This window comes from Oreochromis niloticus, linkage group LG20 (genome assembly GCF_001858045.2).
Source record: "Oreochromis niloticus isolate F11D_XX linkage group LG20, O_niloticus_UMD_NMBU, whole genome shotgun sequence".
Classification (NCBI taxonomy): domain Eukaryota; kingdom Metazoa; phylum Chordata; class Actinopteri; order Cichliformes; family Cichlidae; genus Oreochromis; species Oreochromis niloticus.
This window is the reverse complement of record NC_031984.2, coordinates 28,400,281-28,418,660: the sequence shown is the minus strand read 5'-3', so window position 1 is coordinate 28,418,660 and position 18,380 is coordinate 28,400,281. Positions and strand designations below refer to the sequence as shown.

Sequence of the window (18,380 nt, the reverse complement as noted above, 5' to 3'; positions counted from 1 at the left end):
GGAGCTGACCTTGTACCAGTTGCGGTCATGCTCAGTTGAATTGCTGTAATACTGCAGAACTTTGGGGATGGTGCTCTCATTGATGCCCTGCAGACTGAGCTGCCACTCCCCCAGCTTCAAGAAACATCTAAATGGAGAAAGAGAGAAGAGGGAAATTCACTCTAACATTAGTACTTAAATCACATGTAAATATACCATTTTGAATGGCAGAAAGAAGTTATTTGGTGCACCATATATTATAAGTTTGACATTTGACATTTCTGGCATTAAGAATAAAAACCTCTTTTAGACCATGAGAAGGTAATAAAGATCAGCGCCATTAAGAGAAGCTCTGCAGAAGAAGATAATTCAGTGACTACATTAGTGACAAGGAAACAAATGTACTCCAGGGACAAGCCAAAAAGAATATCTTCATGAGTTTATAAGCATGCTTATGTTGTCATTGCTTATAAAGACTTGGCAGTCACATTCAGGAAATCCAAGGGCAGTTTATATAAAAAAGTCCGATAATGATGCACAGCTTGGAAGTCTCACAGGCATATATCAAAAGTAGTAATACGTGAGGCAACAGTTCATTTATCTACTGAAAGGCTGGAGATTTTCAATTATCCAAACCAATTTTCCCCTAATTTAACCCAACGGTGAGCTCTGTGGCATCCCAAGAGGACTTTGCTCAATCCATCATCCAAAAAAACACAGATGCTTACAGGCAAAAGTCAAACTAGTTGTGCTTGGCAGGGCCAAGACATATAATTCAGATAAAACTACTCTAAACTGAGAAACTGGCAAGCACTGCTTTGTCAAACCATCTATCAGTACTGTGGATATGTCAGAGCACCTCCAATAAATTGCCTTTTGGATTACGTAATTTCTTACGAGTGCTTTTCCATGCAGATGTACAGCTCAAGTTCAGCATCTGTGCAGAACTGTGTCCGTAAACTGTTAGCAGGTTCGACTTTTACTGAAGGAAGGAGTTAAGACGAGGCGTCTGGTGACATTGGAGCATGTTTCTTCCGGCTGCAGACCCCAGAGTTATTGATTAGTATCAGTGGAATTATACAGGATACTTGATACTTTGGGGGTGGAGGTGTCTGTATGACTGTGTATATGTGAGTGTCTGAGCAGTCCAGGTGTTCTCCATACCACGTAGCCAGGCTGTATTAAAGAAAGTGTGTCAGAATGTCTGGAGAGAACCCGTCCTGACTGACAGCGTACAGGTGTTTTTCCCTGACATGCATTTATTTTTTTACACAACCATTCTGTGGAAGATGCAAAAGTGAGTGGAAAAAGCCCCTTCTACCCACGTTCACACTTATGTGTTGTCACGTTTGATTTATGAGATGGGAGGGTATACATGCCTGCTCTGTGCACATGGCCAAATGACACTGTGTGATTTACTGTACATGGGATTATACCTGTTCCCATGCAACACCTCTTGCTTATTTTGACTTATTTGAGAGACAATGCAGCACATCTTCTCTTCTGCAAAAAGAAAAGCAGCTAAACCATATAAGAAGGAAGTCTTAGATATCTTTCTCAAATATTTTGATGAGTCCACAAGAGCGTGCATCTTTTTTAACAGTCTGAAGTCTTTCCCAGTAATTTTTGGGAACATGAAACCTTCCATTTCTCAGCCAAAAAAAAAATAAAAAAATCACAATCTAAAACCACACAACAGCTACTGGAATGTCGAGTTTTCAAAAGGCTTTACTGCATCTTTCTTCCCCTGTGAGGTGAGGTGATGATAGGGTAAAGGTGCAAACCAGTGTGCCAGGACTATCACATGAACAGCACAGCACCTACTGGAAAAGGTGCAAACTAACAGCACTGTGGGAGAGACACAGCTGGTGATACCCATCAGCATGGTGCCACATTTCCTGCCAAAAGGATTTGTTTATTGAAAGCTTTGAGCCTTGGAAGAACAGAAAATCACACAGGATGCCAGTGGATTTGTAAAAGGTGCTATGCCAGAATGGGTCACGCCCGTGGAAATAAAAATGCACTGGACATGACCCTGCGTGTTTACAGCATGAGGGAGGAAATACATGAGGTTACTTTTTCCTTGCCTCAGCATGTTGCTTTGGGTTTTCTCTGCCATGCCAGAGTGGGTATACAGAGACTGGCAAAGGGGAATAAATTCTCAGCTTCTTAAATGATTACTTTAAAACTAAAGCTACAACATTGCAGTTCTGGGAGTCCACTTCTATTTTTCCATCTTAAAAGAAAACTCAACTTAAAATACAACCATTTAATGTTCTGATGTCAATATTAACATAAGTGATGCCCCTTGTTCCACTCAGTTAACTCAGAAAAGTGTGACAGTGAGTCAGTCTGAATAATCACAGGCTTATGAAACTGAAATAGCAAACAGAATTAATTTTCTTGTTAACTCGTTACACCTCCTCCTGTGGCATGTTCTCCAAGAAAGCTTGTATTTGTTTGGCGATACGCCGGTGTTACTGTATTTCCAGAAAAAGGTCAGACCTGGCCATCAGCTTGTAGAGCTCCTGCTTCCGCTGATGGTCCTCAGCTGCAACGGCATGTTGAGCCTGCTGTTGCACTCCTTGCACAAAATGCTGCATGTGCTGGAAAGCGTCGATCTGGAGAGAAGCAAATAGCAATAGCAAATAAACTTTAGCACGACTTTAAATATATTTGTGTACGGTTTGCATCCTAATGAAATCAGTTAAGTCAAACTACACAAACTGCACATTTATGCTTAGTCTTTTATTTCTGGTTTGACAGGTTTATGAGTGCTTTATCAACGATGATCACTTTTTTAATTGGTGCATTCACGACAACCAACAGCAAACACTGTTTTCTGAACATATCAGTGTTGGTGGGCTTACTGTTGGTTCTACAGGGGAAAGCCTGCTACTCTGTTTTGCCAACACACCTCTGCAGTCAAGGTTGCAGCATTTTTGTTAGTCAAGCTGGTTAGGACCTCTATGACGTGATCTTAAAGCAAAGAAAAGTCTGTCCTATACACTATTCACCATCCCCAGATTTGCAATGCTGACCAGTAATCTGCATCTTTTTCACCTGATCTTCTGCATGAATGCATATATATGAATGACTTTAAGATCACAGTTTGAAACATGAGAAAACAGTTAAAGCCATCATTTCCAAAAGCCTTGCCTTTAATGCTAATTTGACGATTACTGGTAGATGCCTTACTACTGTGTGATTCAGTCATCAGTGACAGGGCTAATGTCCCTGAACATTTTAAAACCCAGAAACAGTAGGGTCCTGCCCCTGCTCTCGCTCTCTGTTTTTATATTATTTGTCAGTTGAGCAGAGCAGCTGGTCCTGGCAACAGCAGTGCTCATGCTCACACTCACACTTACCTAAGTCCCCTAATGACAATGCAGCCTGGAGCCACATATGCTATTTAACACCTAGAAATAAATCTGGACATGTTTAAGTGCGTTTGGGGGTGTGTATACTGTATGCGAATGGGTGCAAGTGTGCTTGCGTGTGTAAAATGGCACAGGGCAGGGCAGTTCAATCCCATGCTGCTCGGGTGACACACACATTGAAACCTTGAGCCACCGCTGCCAGTAGTTGGCAGTTTGACCTGTGTTACTATGCTGAATGCTGGAACACAGAAAGAACAAATCTTTCTGAAGAAGTACTAACATTTATTAGCACTTTTTCCATGGTTGCCATGGATATTGAAGATTAATAACAACATTCATGTAAATGTAACAGCTGAGTTGTTTTACTGATCAATTCAGAGGTTCTGCTCTTTAAAAATTATACAAGACTGAGCTCCATTAGTCACTCGCTACAGGAACCGTAATTATTAAGGCCAATCCAATCAAACTCTTTAATATTTTCCATTTTCTGAAATATTGTAATTCTGTCAAATCTGCCACTTATCACAGCACTCTGCAAAATTACATATTTCCATCCACAGTTGCTGCTGGAAGCCCAAATTAAGTAAAATCTGAATTTAACTTCATTTGCAATTGAACAATATTGCATTGCAAATATGTTAACAATGGCTTTTTTTCCCATCCCCCAAAATGCTCTTCAAAATTGTATTTCAGGAAAAAAATTATAATGTTAGCTAATCATTAGCAAAATCCCCTACCTCATATCTGTGATTATAATTATGGAGCCTGTTGAGGAAAGATTTACAGACCTACCTGAAGACAAGCTTGCATAACAGATTTGTCCTCTGGCTGTCTCGGACTGCCTGCACTGACTATTAGTGATACATGCCAATTAATGTAAGAACCAGTGCTCAATATATTGTTTAAACTTGTGGGCAGCAGACACAAGCACTGATGTCTCATCACGTTTTAATTTAAAAATGGCGAGTCTGCTGTCAGAATTACATATCCAGCAATAAATAAACAAGCAATTAACATTTTCACATTATTTATGTTATTTCTGGCTCATTTAAACCTTTCAAATGAATAAATCGGCTGTTTATGAAACTACTGTATGGTGACTAATATAAGCACTCCCTTTCTAGCCTCCACAAAACTTTGATCATTACTTCATTTATTCTCAAAACACGCATACAAGAGTGATAATTAGATCTCTAGTCATGCTGCCCTCTGCTTTTTAGGACACATTAGTTTTGAACCTACAACAACATTGTTGATGGTCCTACCTTGCGGCCGCTCTTCCACATGTACTTCATGTACGCATAGGTAACGTGAGGGTGGGTTGTAGGCAATGGGTGATCAAGTTGCTTGGAGGGGTCAACACCTAGGAGGAGGACCAGGGTCTTATGGGCCAGTGCCTAGAGGGAGAAAGCGGCCAAGAAAAAGCACCCGAGTCAGAAGACTCACAGTTCAAAAATAATTTGGAAGATGAAATCACAGAAATTACTCCTGACTTTTAGCGACTTGCAAAACTACAGAAACATCAACCTTTATTTGTCTTTAGTTGAAAACAGGTTTTCAGAAAAGAGGAAGACGGATTAAGACATTAAGATGGCCATTCTCGTCTACTCTTAATGTTACAGTGAGTTATTGGAGACTCTGCTATCTTTTGTGTGCACTTAAATGTAATAAGAGCGGATATGGAAAAAATGGCCAACCTTTCTTACTTATCTACCATCAATTATAAAAACGTTGAGGTCAAGGACAGAAAATTGCACAAATTTAATAGAGAAGATATGAACGATCAGGTTTCTAAACAGTGCTGATTGAAGGTGTGCGGCTGTTCTACTTTCATCAGTGCCAGCTAAAAACATTTAAAATGAAATTTAATTTCATGGCAGGAATTCATAGTTGCACTTTACTTTGTTAGAAATGACCTTCCTTTTTTTCTTCCTGGAAAAACTGATCAGAATCAGCTCTGATTTTGTTCTGAGTGCTGTGTGACTAGAATTCATTTGTAGAATCCCTTCTCTTGTACAAACATGTCACTGTACTCACCAGGCGTCCGCTCTTGCCACAAAGACTGGCATATTTCAACCAGGTCCTCATGTCTTCGTGGGGGCTGATGACCAGAGATCTGACCATTAGGATCCTCTGCCAATCCTCTACAATGCGCTGACAGCCCTGGAGGAAAACGCATATTGTTATGTTAGATTGTTCAGAGAGAGAGGTACCTACTAGTGAACCTCGAGAGAACAAACACATGTGAGGGAGATGTATGCTTCAATGACTTCACTATTATTTGTTTAAAATGCCCACAGTGAGTACAGGCTCACATGGCAGAAAAAGATACATATACAGGTCTCATATTTACATTTGCAAGCCCACTACCTCTATTAAACAAACATTTAACCTTTAGCGGTTCAACAAATCATCTACAAAGATAATCACATCTTGAAGGAATTCTTTAATTTAATGTTTATCTTAAGTATATTTCCTTAAATGGTAAAAGTATGATGGGACCTTTGAGTAAGCTGAAATGTTAGGGTAAAGTTCAACACTACATTTTTTTGAAGTAAGTTTAACATGATGGGATAAAGAGCTGCGTGCAGGTCACATCTGGCTTGTGCTATGCTCAGTAATTATAATAGCTAAGACAGTTTAGTTTGGATTTAACCACAAGAAATCATTGACATTCTGCTTATGAGGTATGAAGCCAAATGATCTAGTTCATCCAAGTTGACTGAAGGGAACAAATGCACCTGAATGTGCATCATGGTGGACAGATGGTCTTAAACGACAACACTGCAGTGATGTAGCTGTCCTTTCAGACACAAGAATAAACCAATTTCATTTAAATAAACAGAATAAAAATTTCCAATATTTTTTTAAAAGATTATGGTTTTGAACAAAAATGAACTGTGAGCTGAAACAGCTGAAGAACGCAAGTGAACAACAAAGAGCTTTTATTGAGAGGCAAGCTGCCTGAATTTGCCAAAAGAATCTGTTATATAAACGAGTAGGAAAAAATATCCCCTACAAAGACTGAAGGGGTGAGCTGTTTTAAAATACGTGCACAGAAGTACAGAGAAATACACAAAAGTCCTGAAATCCTCAACCTTTTCTTAGAGGAATATTAAAATGTTTCACGACATGCATTTGTTTGAGAAACAGAACACAAAAAAGGGGGAAAAGGGCTGATCCTCTAACAGAAACTTGGCCATAGTCTGCGACTGAAACTGGGGTTTAAATGGACAGAAGTGCAAGAAATCAATCTGATACACCGATGAACAAACATCTGGGGGTTGTGTTTTTTTGCACCTTTACCATACCTGCAAAACTTTGATGAGGGATAAGCTGTTTAAGGGAAAAAGCACTTAAGAGCAGGAGAGTAACTCGTTGACAGATCTGTGGACTCTGTTTTCTCACAAATACACAGTTTGATCCTCAACACAAGGTAAGATGACTGAAAAATATTATTTTATAAACTCGTGTGCAGTAGAAAAAGAGTCACAAGTGTTCTGTAATCAAGGGGGGAAATCTCCGAAAGATAAAGGCAGTTAATAAATACAACAATCCAAAAATCACACACCACCCATACTGTTCATGTACTCCACATATGTCAGTTTTTGTTTTTGTTCAATCAAAGCCAGTGTCCTTTGTTCTATCTTGGGACACTACTGTGACCTTCTGGGGTGGGAGGACAGTGATCCAATTGCATTAAGTGCGCTGGCATTTCCACGTCAGACTGTCCAAAAAAACCTAAAAAACTACATACTAAAAAAATCTGGGCAGGGACACAGTGTCTTCAGATGAGTACACGCTTCCTGGCACGTGGTAAAGGTGAAGGATGACACAGGTTTTTGCACTTCAATTACGAAAATTTTCCAGAGCAGTGTCCGTAACATCTGAGCAGGAGAAGAGAAGCAGGAATGCCAAAAAGGGCTGATCTTAAGCCATATAATTAATGCTGTATTAGACCAACTAGACTGATGTGATTTAAAGTGTCAGGAATGGTGCATCACAGATCAAACTTTTAACAGTCTTCCTCTCTGACTTAATATTCCTCCCCTCAGCGTGCACATAAAAGGGCGAAACACAGTTAATTAAGATGTCACGCAAAATGGAAAAGATGTACTTGAACTTCATTATTTTACACTGGATGACATTCGTCTCAAATACCAAAGACTTGGCAGGCTGTAAATATTTCCCAACCGCTTGTGGAGTCGAGGTTGTTCCAAACATCCTTGTATTTCGTTTAACAACATATACAACACTGAAATACACGATTAATAATGATATAATCAGTCAAAGGAGGAGTTTACAGTGTGGATTACATCAAACGAGCCACCCTTTTCATTCTGATAATAAACTTCTTTTTTTTTCACGCCACTAATGGTAAGCAAAGCCACCATATGATCAAAATTAATCTTCTTTTCTTTATTAGTCTGTGCACATGTTTGAGGAGGTTCGTTTACTCCAAAAAAATATACAACTTATATCTGTGAATTGTTCCTTTAGGACACGGGTAGGCAACACAGGCCTCGAGTGCCGTGTCCTGCAGGTTTTAGATGTGTCCTTGATCCAACACAGCTGATTCAAATGGCTAAATTACCTCCTCAACATGTCTTGAAGATCTCCAGAGGCTGGTAATGAACTAATCATTGATTTCAGGTGTGTTGACCCAGGGCAAGACTACGTCAATTAAAAAGTAGAAGGGAGACAATTTACGTCAACTTCCACAGGCCGGGGGTGACATGTGAATGGATGGGTGATGTGGTGCATTCACTGGGCATTTGGAACTGGAATACTACAGAGTAGGCACTTCGCTACAGTATCATATTTATTAAATAAATATCATCAAATAATATCGTGTGTGTCCACATATCATGTGCTATTACCTGAAGCCTCTCCCACCATGTTTCCCTTATGATGTCCCTTCTCTCTGGCACCAGCTTATACTGGATTACCTCCTCTAGTTCTGACAACATCTGGCAAGACACCATGGCCTGAGAAAGAAAAAAAACATACTCATTTAATCTTACACACATACTGAATATAACAGTTGATTATAGCAGTTATATTGCTGAGATGGAGCTTCTGTGAATCATAGAAAGATCATAACAGCTTTTAAAATAATCAGAAATTGCAAACAAATGCATTCATTAACCCACTGGACCCAACTGTGCAGCATCAGAAAACATCGGTTATACTGATATCAATAGTTTTTTTTTTTTCATATCTCTACCATGTTACTGCTGCACCATGCGCCAAAATCTACTACGATAAGATTTCATATTAACAGCTGTTAATATGTTTGGATAATACCATTTATATACACAATGAAACATACACAGACAGCTGAGGCATGACCTTTAGGGTTTGAAACATGGAAGTCAAAATAAAAATAAAATTTTGTAGCTGTTACACAAACCTACTGCATATGAATGCTATAAAAAAAAAAAAAAAATAGTAATACTTACCCCATAGGCTCGACTGTAGCTCTCTCCCGCCATGGCAGTCAGCTCAGCATCCAGGAGGTCTCTTGCTTTGTCAATGCACTGCATTAAAAGCACATTCAAAGTATAGTGTTACATTTGAAACATCCATAGTTTATCACCACACATAAATATAAATATACTATGCCCCCCCCTTCAAAAAACTTTCCTGAATACTCCAACTATTAGTTAGCAAACAAGGCCTTGAATTCTCTCTAAATACACCACTTACACTGGTACTACTGGTTGCAGAGGGGCATTTCCTCAAGCTTGGCCCCTGAATGTACCTAACACAATGTCACACTCTCCTAACAACTCCCTGCATCAGGACTGGCTAGGTTTGGGTAACACTAGGAAATAAAAACACTTGGTATAAAAGCACAAAGTCATGCTACAGCCTTCTGTTCAATCCTTTCTTACTTAAGAGCTGCCAACAGTGACACATTAATGCAATTAGGACTAGAATGCCTGCTTGTATAGGAAAATGATCTGATGCACTGCTGAGTGCCAAAAATTTTATAAGGACAAGTAAATGAACTGTTGAGAGCAACAGTACAAAAGTTATGTAACCACGGTTAAAGCTGTCAAATGTGTCTTAAAAATAACGTCAATTTTTACACGATTACAGAAACAGAAAGGGGAAATGCAGGCTGACAAAGAACTCACAATGGAAGCTCTTAGTCAAGGTTCCTGCTATGAACAAAATACAAAAAGCTTTTCATTTCCATTCACTCTCCTCCCTCCTCCACTACCTTTGGAGTTTTGGAGTGTATCACACACTCAGCAAGTCTCCAACTTTCCCTGTGAGACTTCTCCAAATTCAAGGATGCTGCAAACATTCCATTACCAGTGAATGAGTACCCCGAGGGGTAGAAATACCGTAACTGAGAGAAAGACCCGTTCCAGAGTAGCTAAAGGGACAAACAAGGACACACGTATTCTAGCTGGAAGTCTGCTGATTTTTGAGCTTGTACAGTCAATGTTTTTGGGAACTGTTATTAGAGGGAAGGTAAAATGAGAGGATTACTGAGGAAGCTCTCTAAGACCAGGACACACAGCTGTTTCAGACCAACTCCCACCAATTATGTTTTGTGGGGAGGGAAAGGAGCAACTGCATGCCAAAACAACTCCTCAGGCACGCACAGCAAGATGGTGGTGGGGATGAGGTGACAATGAGGCTGCTTCTTTATAGTCTTCACTCTGTTATGGTCCTGTTTACTCCTGAATTACCATGCTGGGGCCTCATTGGAAATGTGCAGTCCAGACGACTCCTGATAAATGCAGTGTCTGGCTCCTGGCAGCACAACCAACCATCACCCAATGATTCTGTTCTTTTACAACAAGGTTGCATTTACGGTTTAAGTTCAGTGATATTAGCTTACGATTGCAGTGTAGTATAACAGCCTGTGTATGAGTGCTTAGGCCCAAATCAGCCACTGCAGAAGAAAAAACAAACAAAAAACATAACTAGGCCTTGAAACAAAGCCCAGTTGTGACAGATGTCAAAAAGAGGGCTGTGACTTGCAAAACCCACAAGAAAATGTACAAATCAAACACATTCACAGAGCAGACGTTTCATAAATCTTGTGCAAGGAGCATGACTAGTGTCTACACATCATCAGTTCAACAGACCAAACAGTGGGATTTATAAAGCAAAGCAACCTGAAACCATTCACACAGATGCTGTCCAAGTCTCATGGAGCACATGTCTGGTTGTTGGGGGTATAGAGGAAAGAAAGCGTCAGTCAGCCTCTCAAGTGCGAGGATTACCAACGGCATCCGGAAAACTAGACTGAGCTCATGTCGATGTTCGAGCTTTCTCCCTCTCTCCATCTGCTTCTCATTCCTCCTCTTTCATTGTGAGTGGCTTCTTGTCAGCAAAAAGTCGAAACTTCCCTTATTCTGAAGAATCCTGTGGGCCACACCTGGACCCAATCTCTAAATTGTGTGTGGTGTGGGAGGGCTGTGAAGGGGAAGAGAGGTCAGAGGAAGCAAGTCTCCAGGGCTTTTGATGGTGAGAGGGGGACACGGAGGATGAGTCGAGGGTAGGTGAAGAAGCAGGTGAGGCATGTGTGCGTGAGACGTTCCTCCATCCAGTTTGAACAAATGCATCTCCAGGGACCATGAACTCATCTACAATCCTCAAACGCGATCAGATGAGGAAAACACAACCCACCTGACCTCCACCAGACCTTGTCGACATGCAGACAGGAGGACTAATAGGCTCTTTATTTGTTTGAGGATAAATGCCGTAATGATTTCCAATTTTGGGAGTTGCATAACATTTCCACACCAAGGAGGTACCACATCATAAAAGAAAAGAAAATACCCAAACCTTGTGTATTTTACTACTTTTAATGAACAGCCGCAGCTGATGGGAGGAATTTGATCCCTTTTGGAGCTGTAAAACAATTTTATGTTTCTTTATAATGTTTGGTTTTTGGTGATTTTAACATCTCATGCTTTGCTATAAAGACTAGGGAAAATTCCAGACGACATAAGACGGGGTAATTTCAAGTGAAGCATGTCTTTATGAGAGCGTATCTAAAAATACACACTTTAGTGTATTTGTATGAGACGGGCCCATTTGTGAATGATGACTTAACTCACCTGTTGAGCCAATGAGAAGAGGTCCTGATGAAGGGCTAGCACCGCTCTATAAAAAGCCCCATCGTGCGTGTCTCTAGGGATCATACACGTGTACTCTTCCATGCTGTCCCAGTGTCCTGGACAACAATAAAGCCACAAAAAAGAACAAAGACAGGAGTTACGCAAGAACTTTGTCATAATGAGTAAATATTTAAATGTGGTATCTACATATTACTTAGCGTGCAGTCACAGCTACTTTGATCAACACTCCACCGCAGCGTAAATAACTACAACCTCGACATTATGTTTTCCAACATCATCTTCAGAAAGACAAGCCTGCCAGTTGGGTGTCGCATCTGGTTTTACGACTTAGTTAGGAAAGTCAAAGCAATAGACCAGAAACCTCTGGGGTTGCTTTAGCAGTGTGTTCCCTGCTTTTCTCCACCATTGCACATTACGATATGTCAATGTTATGACTGGATACTATTCCCATCTGGTTATACGAGCAAGACTTGGCAAGAGCTGGTACTGTTTTCACTGCTGCATTGTTTCACTGAGTCAGGCAGACAGTGGCTTAAGTGCCCAGCGATGGTATTTTCTTTACCCTACACTGACTGCTAAATATACATATATATATACACATTTTCACTCCAATGACTATTTTGAATGAATATTTGCAGTCTCGTATTAAGTATTTGAGTGATTACCTAGACCCCAGGCAGCAGCAGCAGCCATGCGCGCCATCTTGGCCTGCGTTTCTTCACTGACAAGTGTCCATTCTTCACAACACTGCTGGTGCAACTGGCCCCTGGAAAACATTAACAAAACAAAGAAATTTAAAGTACGGGAGTGAGCTCAATCCCACAGTATGTACAGCATTGAGGAAAAAAAACTGAACTTAACATGAATTGTTAATCAGGTAACAAATAGAACTGAATACTGAAACGTTAAATAGACGGCCAAGATGACAATGAACTACAAAAGTCAAAATAAGATGATGTACGGGAATGCGTTTTCATTGAACAGATACTGATTTGCATATCAGAGGTGTCTAATGGGGAAATTATAGTTCAACAGTGGTAGTGTGTTTGCTACTGACTGCTGATCTACCTTTAGACAGTATCTGTTGTCAGAAGGGAGCAGTGTCAAAAATGTGTGGTACAACTGGTCTGTGGGTACTCTTCCTTGTGCTGCTGCTGGTCAATCAGCCAGCGGCAGATAAGAGAGAAATTACAACGTACAAACTTAGGTGAAACTGAGTGTTAAAAACAGTGACAAGTGTCCACTGTAGTCACTGCCTGTATTTTCCATACTGTATATTTTTTAGTCTTTAATGGGGTTTTTTAAAGTTTACACAGCACCATTCTTGCATGAAAATATCTTAAAAGTTTATTTTGTGACCCAGAAAAGAGTAATATTTCAAACTCCGCCACTCTGTGCTCCTCCGCCACTGCCTCGTTTGAGTTTTGGACGAAATGGATTCTGGGATATTGCATTTCGTCATTTCGAGCTGATTGGAGACCAGAACAGCCAATCAGATATTTTTGCATCCAAGTCTGTGATTGGCTGGTTTTGTGGCACAAATATAACGGCGTACATGAAGAGTTGAGCGCGCACGGGCAGAAATGTTGAGAGCGTGAGCAAGCGCAAATGCAAAAACTGATCGAGAGGGGCTGCTAGTGTGTGTGTGTGTGTGTGTGTGTGTGTGTGTGTGTGTGTGGATAATAGCAAACACTGAAATACATTTTTTGCACGCAGCAATGAATTTTGTTCACTCAAATTCAAAATAAATTTCTCCTCAAAATGCAACACTTGCACCTGCAAACTTTTTTTTACGTGCGCTCAGAATAGTGGCACAAAAATAACGCCATAAAAGACTGCCCCACTCCAGTCGAACTCCGTGTAGCTACTTGGCTCGTTGAAGCTACCCGGGTGTTAGCTGGTCTAAAAAGTTCCCTCATCTCACTTTCCACCGTGCTGTGGGTAACACTGGGTGCAGTTGAGCCCGTCCCATCTCGATCAAGTGACGAGGACAACGATGTGACCGTTTCAGGAGATGATAAAATATTTCTTAACACCCCGATAGCTTGCTGAAGAACTCGAGTTTCTTCTCCCCCCTCCATGCTGTCAGACACTTGAAAGTGACCCGCGCGTGCTTCTCAGCCAATCACAGCGGTACAGACACCCAGCCTTCCGTTTCCATTAAACTCCTTCCGTTTCCACTATACTCTTTCATTCACATACATTATTCTCTTGCATACATATATTTTCTTCAGACATGTATGCATTCTCTTCTTACATACATATATTATTTGTGAGATTAAATGCATATTGAATTCATGTAAATGAGAGCAAAATGTAGGAATGCATAAATGAAAATGCATGTATGTTAGAGTGAGAATTTGTAAATATGTACATTAAAATACATGTATAAGAGAGCACAATATTGTAATGTGTGTGTTAAATATGTGTAAACATGAGAATAAAAATATCTAAATATAAAAATTTAAATAAAACTATGTGAGAGTGAAAGTATATGTGTGTGAAAGAAGAATGTATGTGTGTCATAATGAATTTTGGCTTGTACGGCCCCTCATAATATTATACTGGTCTTTCCTCACCACATATCAAAAGGATCTCCTCATTCTAATGACATTTCACACAAAATTAGTTTCCTGCCAAGCACATCTGGACAAAATGAAAAGGAAACTGACAAAAGATGATCCAGGATTTCTGTGACATCTGCAATTATTTATACATTCATTTGTTCTTACAGTTGAACATCATCAGTGTACTGTTCCATAACAATCTGATAACAGCGAGTATCCCACCAAACAGATGGATGTTCCTGTTGGGGTCAGGTGCATCCAACCAAGACTGATTCTGCATTAACAACAATCAGAGAAATGTCCAGAAGGAAGTCAAACCAACCGCAGGTGCTTTAGTGGCAGGGTGTTGGAAGAAGCTTAGATGAGAAAGAGAGGAAGGATAGGCAGAGAAAATGAGAGAGACGGGGCTGGATGGGGGTCAGTGAAATGAAGTTGTTTTCCATCTGCCTGGATATCATATAACAATGAAGGCAACAGGTACAACCTCAAGTAAACTAGCACGTGTGTGTCTACAGCAGACAAATAGATACCGATACAGCAGACCTCTCCTAGAGGAACGCGTTCAGCGCCTTATAGAGCTTTCAGTTCCAATTAACAATGAAAGCCACCTTAAAGCAGAGAAACAACATGCTAAAATGACTCTATATACACAGATTATTTGCTCGTGTTGCATTCAGTCATCCTGAAATAACAGACTTTCGCAAAACTGACTAATGTCTACAGAACACAGAAGGAATCATTACTGCAGAATTATGGCAGCAAAGACTTTCCTAATTCTAAAGGCTCCTTCCTTCAAACTTTCTAGACTAAACATTTGCTTAAAAGGTGTCCAACTCTCTAATAAGACTGTCAAAAACATCAACTGTGCAATCTTAAATCACTTTTTGATTAGTACTGAGACCTTCACATGTCATTGTGTAACAAAACCTAACCTGGTCAACTGTTATATCATCTCTAAGCCCTACCCCACCACACACAAACACAAACACAAAGCTCTATTTCAGCTGAATCATCCTCTTGTGGAAAGAATCATAGTGTGCACCATAATGACAGCAGGTTATATAAGCTAATTAACATCTGCTTTGCTTTTTGAGTTCTGTGATGATCAACATATTTCTATCCATCTTGTGATTTTTTCTTTCCCCTAAGTATGCTCTGTCAAAGTGGGTGGCTATTATGGCGCTTAGGCTTTGCATCAATGGTGTAGCAGCACCTCTGGCTTGTCCTGGGTGACTGTTCATGTGTTTCCTTGTAAAATGTCTTTAATCAACTCAGAGGTATCAAATGAGAGACCTAATGTCAGGTCTCATTAGGAATATGGCTTCCTATGTACGTATGTGACCCAAGATAAAAACCCAAAAACAACAAAGAACATACTATGATCCTTATTATCACTGTCAACTTATTCTTATTTAGCCCTACTGAACTCATACTAGGTAAGACTAATAACATACCATTCTCCTAGAGCCTCTAAGCAGCGCATTCGGCCCAGGATGAGCTCTGGATCCTCTTTGTTCATGTCGATCTTCTTGTCATATGCTACCAAGGCATCTTCCCACTCATGCAGCTTCTCATACCAGGTGGCTTGGATTTCCTAATAGATGAAAAAATACAGTAGGATAGCGATTACAGAAGACATATCAAACTATAACACTGTATCATAACGTTTTTGGGTTATGTGGGTTTTTTTCGTGACCATTGGACAATTTAATAAAGAGTTTTGGAAGAGCAATCCTTTTTCCCATCTACGGTACCTTACTGTGCTGTATGGCTGACATTTTCTACTTCAGCAAGCAATCCTGGACCTGTTACATCTACCAATGACTTCCAGGACTTCTTTAGGGAGCCATGCATGAATGATTAAGCACACACTTTACTGTGAGGGTTCCTGAAGTGTATACTAATCAGGAAAACATTGCATCCTCCCACGGTAAAGCTTTCCACATGGTCCGCACATTAACAAAGTTCCAGAGTGAAACTCTTCTCACTGAGTCTTTACCATGTTTTCACAGAGAAACAGAAAATCTGCTCTCTAAGGCAAGGAAAAGTCATTTTATATACAATCCTGGGAGAGCTGGTATTTAGTGAGTGGTAGTGTGTTGATTAGTTATAAAACTCAGATTATAAAATCAAGTGTGAATTCTTATTTTAGGATTTTCATTTATTTATTTTTGGGGGGGACAGGAGAGAAGACAGAGAAGCTGGGAGAAAGAGCAGTGAGGAAACGCAGTCAGTGATCTCAAGGCAGAGTCTATCCCTAACCTCTGCAATAGCCTATGGTTCACCTGCTTAACCCAGTGAGCTATACCGGCTGTAATTTTAAATTTATACCAATATACACTGAAGTGACAGTTGTATGAATATAGGCTTATAGCTCAGACTCTAAGCTTTGATTTGAGGTCTTAAACAAAAATATTGCATTAACGACTGAGCAATGGCAATACTTATATATAGATCAAATTTGATCAGCCTTGTCTTCACGACCAAGGTAATTTATTTAGCGTAATTAATTATTGAACTTTCTATTGTTTTCTCTTGGTGTGGAGATACTCATTGCCATTTAAGATTTATGATGCTGCAAATATCCTATGACCTCAAAGGAAATATGATTTTGGGGACAGCCGATACCAAGAAACTAATGCCAAATTACTCTAATAGGGGAAAAAGGCTTATTATAAATTTTTGGTTATTTTGGAGACAGTTTCAGACTCTGTCCATATACACAATGGTTGTAATTAGCATAAATGAATCAGTAAATCATATCCCTTCAAAAAATGAATAAATAAATCCAAAATAAAAACAGAATAACACCAGTCTACTCAACTGATTGTCAATGTACCTCAAGTGCCTGTCTGGCACATTCACTCGAGGAAAAAGGAAAAACCACAGTTAGTAAATGACGTAACTTTGGTAAAAAAGGGAGGGAGACCGATCCAAATAACCAAATGCTCTTTTCCCGTTATGTAACCTATGTGGAAAGTCAGTGTAATCATATCCACAGCATGTCCACTCTGACAGTTATTTCATATATGGATCAGGTCCATGTACGGAGAACATGAAACAACAGAGTTTCTAGTAACATTTAGGAGGTGTGGTGCTCTATGTGAACAGAAAAAAATCTGAATAACAAAACCAATATTTTTCTACAATGGTAGAGTGAAAACAAAAGAATACAAAGCAGTTCATTTAACTTTTATAATGACTCATCCCACACAGGAAAAGCTCGTCATTAAGAGAGAAATATTGCTCCTTTTTTGTTTAGATGAAAAATGACATTATTTTGCATCATAAAAAGGGCCCAGTAGGCCCAAGAGTCCTGTACAGCAGACAGACAAAGCAAGTAAAAATTTAAGAACATGCAAACCTCATCTTAATTAGACAAATGAGTCCATAATTCTGTCTCTTGCTGTAAACCCCTATATGGCTTTTCCATATGCAGCACATTAAGATCATGGTGTTCTGGGGATATCTGCCTCAAACAACCATCATCCCCACATTAAAATAAGGAAAGGATACCAAGGAAGAAGTGCAGACAGAATTCCTAATATAATGTTGCTCACTAAAGACATATTCAGTCCAAAACTGCTTGAAGAAATAAAAGGGTCTGAGTGTTTGTGAATACTGGCCAGTATGGTCTAATTGATTATCCAAGAATTTTTTAGACTTACCAGATGTAAAGACAGCAGTGCAGTTTATAGCAAATCAAGGCATGGGTTTACATCTCTTATTATAGGAATCATATTTTTAAATGTGTAATGTAACATTAACACCATGCTACACCTACATACTATGAGGTATTTTACTTGGACCAAATGCTCACATCTTTTTAAACCAGGAAATGCAATTTTTTTACCTAATTAAACTGGATTAAGTTGTGAACTGAGCCAAATTTAACAGATTGGATAACATTTTTACAGGGGTTGCAACAACACAGTTGTCCAAGTGTCAGTCTGAAAAAAAAACCTGGGACACGTTTTTCCTTCTTTTTTTTTTCTTTTTTTTGGTTGGAAAATGGAAAAAGTACTCACCAGCTCACCAAAATGTTTCATGGCATATTCCAGAACCCCAGATGCTGCTTCTGGCTGCTGCAGTTTATTGTTGATGCTGAAAGAAATGACAAAACAATGGCAAACTGTTAGGCCAATCTGAACACAAAACAGGGGCTTTCAGAGCCTTACTGTTAAGCATGAGGACAACGTGTAGATGCAGGTATTATCTTAAAAGAAAAACAAGGCAAAGGGACACCGTTTGGAAAACATGACATGGATGTATAAAGCCCAATCACAGGAAGTGCCAGCAAAGACTTCTATGCAGCTTAATGAAGCTAATCAACACACTACCTCTCA

At 39.7% G+C, this 18,380-nt stretch overlaps 1 protein-coding gene across 2 annotated transcripts in view; it reads right to left on the bottom strand.

Annotated features, from left to right (window-relative positions):
* mtor (mechanistic target of rapamycin kinase) overlaps positions 1–18,380 on the bottom strand; it is a 76,444-nt gene that overhangs the window by 15,085 nt on the left and 42,979 nt on the right. For both annotated transcript variants that reach the window (XM_003449131.5, XM_005454119.4), the window contains exons 29-38: positions 18,063–18,138; positions 15,489–15,628; positions 12,133–12,233; positions 11,447–11,562; positions 8,822–8,899; positions 8,240–8,347; positions 5,397–5,522; positions 4,625–4,756; positions 2,485–2,600; positions 10–127 (exon numbers count right to left, since the gene is read on the bottom strand). In XM_003449131.5, coding sequence (XP_003449179.1) covers positions 10–127; positions 2,485–2,600; positions 4,625–4,756; positions 5,397–5,522; positions 8,240–8,347; positions 8,822–8,899; positions 11,447–11,562; positions 12,133–12,233; positions 15,489–15,628; positions 18,063–18,138 — 1,111 coding nt within the window. The remainder of the gene's footprint in view (positions 1–9; positions 128–2,484; positions 2,601–4,624; positions 4,757–5,396; positions 5,523–8,239; positions 8,348–8,821; positions 8,900–11,446; positions 11,563–12,132; positions 12,234–15,488; positions 15,629–18,062; positions 18,139–18,380) is intronic.